We start from the raw sequence: 2,023 nt of genomic DNA on the forward strand, positions 1-2,023 counted from the left end.
CTTTCTTTCAGTCCTTGTTGGTTCGCTTGTCTTGTCTAAGTCAAGTCCTGTCCAGTCCTAGTCTTAGTGTTTCTTTAGTTTGTTTTGGTCCTTGTTTTTTGGACTTCTACATTTTCGTTCTCACAGTACTTGCTAGCCTTTTTGTTTTTCTTCAATTAAGGTACTTTATTGCTCTCTGATTTTGCCTCCAGCATTTGGGTCCTCCTCCACGAAAACATGACAGCGATACTGCAACAGACAAAGCGACAGGGGCTAATGTGTTGGTGGATTCTTGCCATGACTATGTTGGAGACAAATTGAACATATCGCTGTAGTGCGACCAAGAATTCCCTTCGCTACCCCTCTCTGTGCCTAGCACCCCTGACAAGCAGCCTTCGGCGAAGAGAGGTAAAAATGCCGGTCCTGACAACGATATCATCGCTACTTTGTCAGTGTTGATTAACGCTAGGTCAGATGAACTGAAAGCTTTGGTTCAGAATAATGCGACTCAAATTTCAAGTATGCGAGGCGAAATGGAGGCTGTCTGCAAGTGAGTGAGGTGAAGTTGAGAGTATCCCAGCTCGAAAGTAACCTCAATGGCGGAAAGAAGCATATCAACATATTAGAGGTACGTATCATCGGCATCGAGACGATGGAAACTGAAGTTGCATGGAGTATAATGAGCAAGTGGAAGACAAAGATGTGAGGAGCGAAGTGATTCGTGTCTGCAAAATGATGCTGCCGTCTGATGCTCAGCGACTCCCGGAGGTCATCGATACTGTGCACCGCGTGGGGGTGAAGAAACAGAACAGCTCGAGAGGAATCATTGTGCAGTTCACTTCTCGTGTCTGCGGAGATGCTATATGGGCTGCTGCGAACAACTTTGCCTTCCTCCGAGACAACGGTCAGCGCTTTGCGGAAGACCTCAGCAAAGCTGATCGAGAGTCAAGGATGAAGTTGTGGCCGCTGGTGGAACAAGCACGCAAGCAGCAGAAAGTTGCCTACTTTGTAGGTGGCCGTGCCTTCATTGACAAAAAGATTTTTCCTCCAGCCTGATTGAAAGAATTTGGTAAATATACTTTAATTTTTGGATGGTGACCAAAATATTGTTGTTTACATTAACAATAAAAAAAAAAAAAAAAGAGTAGCAGGAGGCGCTGGGCGAGGGGGGTGGGGGTGGTGGTGCTATTTGCGCAGAGAAGCGGCGCTTTGAGGCAATTGGTGGAGGACCGAAGTATCAATTACAGGACAAGAGTATCGATCCGACTCAAGTATTTGCTTAGTATCGATATTTGGATCGACCCGCCCACCCGTACCAAGAAGCACATCACTACAAAACATCCATCCATCCATTATCTATACCGCTTATCCTCATAAGGGTCGCGGCACTACAAAACACCCTCTGCTAAATCATTCTTTCCGATTTAGTGCTGAACTCACTACAGCCTCCACACAGAACGTCAATTAATACTTTAAAGAACGACATCATTTAAGTCTTTGTGTCCGGATTAGCTCGTCTCGGCGCGCATTGACGTTTCTTGGCCTGTTTTATTTTACCTTATCTTAGTTTTTAGCTGGCTTGCCGCTAACAAAGAGGAGCACACGACTCATCGTCAAACAGCGATCAAGAAGTGCAAATTTGTTGGGATTGTCGTGTGACAATGTATGCAAGAACGACACCAAAGTACAATGAGGAACTTTGTGGAATAAAAGAAGAGAAGGAGCAACATCTTCAACTGCTGGGCGAAGTTTGCAAGCAAGCTCGCGTTGTGTTATACAGATCAGGTTTGTACACTTCTTACTCTCATTTGCTTTGTAAACACGACTTTCTATCGTTAAAAATATGCATGTCACACGTGTTTGTATTTCAATGTAATCTTCATTCTTGCGTGGTAACGGCGGCCAGGTGAAGTTGTTGTGGGAAAATGCATTAAAGGTTTTTGCCCCTTTATGTTCATAGTATTTATTTGGCTGTGCCCGGCGTTACGGTTGCAGGGGTCGAGGCAGCCTTTACGTTACTTCCGCTTGTGCCGCGACCGCTTCC

At 45.2% G+C, this 2,023-nt stretch overlaps 1 protein-coding gene across 1 annotated transcript in view; it reads left to right on the forward strand.

Annotated features, from left to right (window-relative positions):
* Window positions 1-1,188: 1,188 nt before the first annotated feature.
* Window positions 1,189-2,023, forward strand: part of LOC147138062 (uncharacterized) — a 12,530-nt gene continuing 11,695 nt past the window's right edge. The window contains exon 1 of the mRNA XM_086046870.1: window positions 1,189-1,764. Coding sequence (XP_085902996.1) covers window positions 1,641-1,764 — 124 coding nt within the window. The 5' untranslated portion in view covers window positions 1,189-1,640. The remainder of the gene's footprint in view (window positions 1,765-2,023) is intronic.

Source organism: Filicampus tigris, chromosome 12 (genome assembly GCF_054856515.1).
Source record: "Filicampus tigris isolate MCC_2025a chromosome 12, RoL_Ftig_1.0, whole genome shotgun sequence".
NCBI lineage: Eukaryota > Metazoa > Chordata > Actinopteri > Syngnathiformes > Syngnathidae > Filicampus > Filicampus tigris.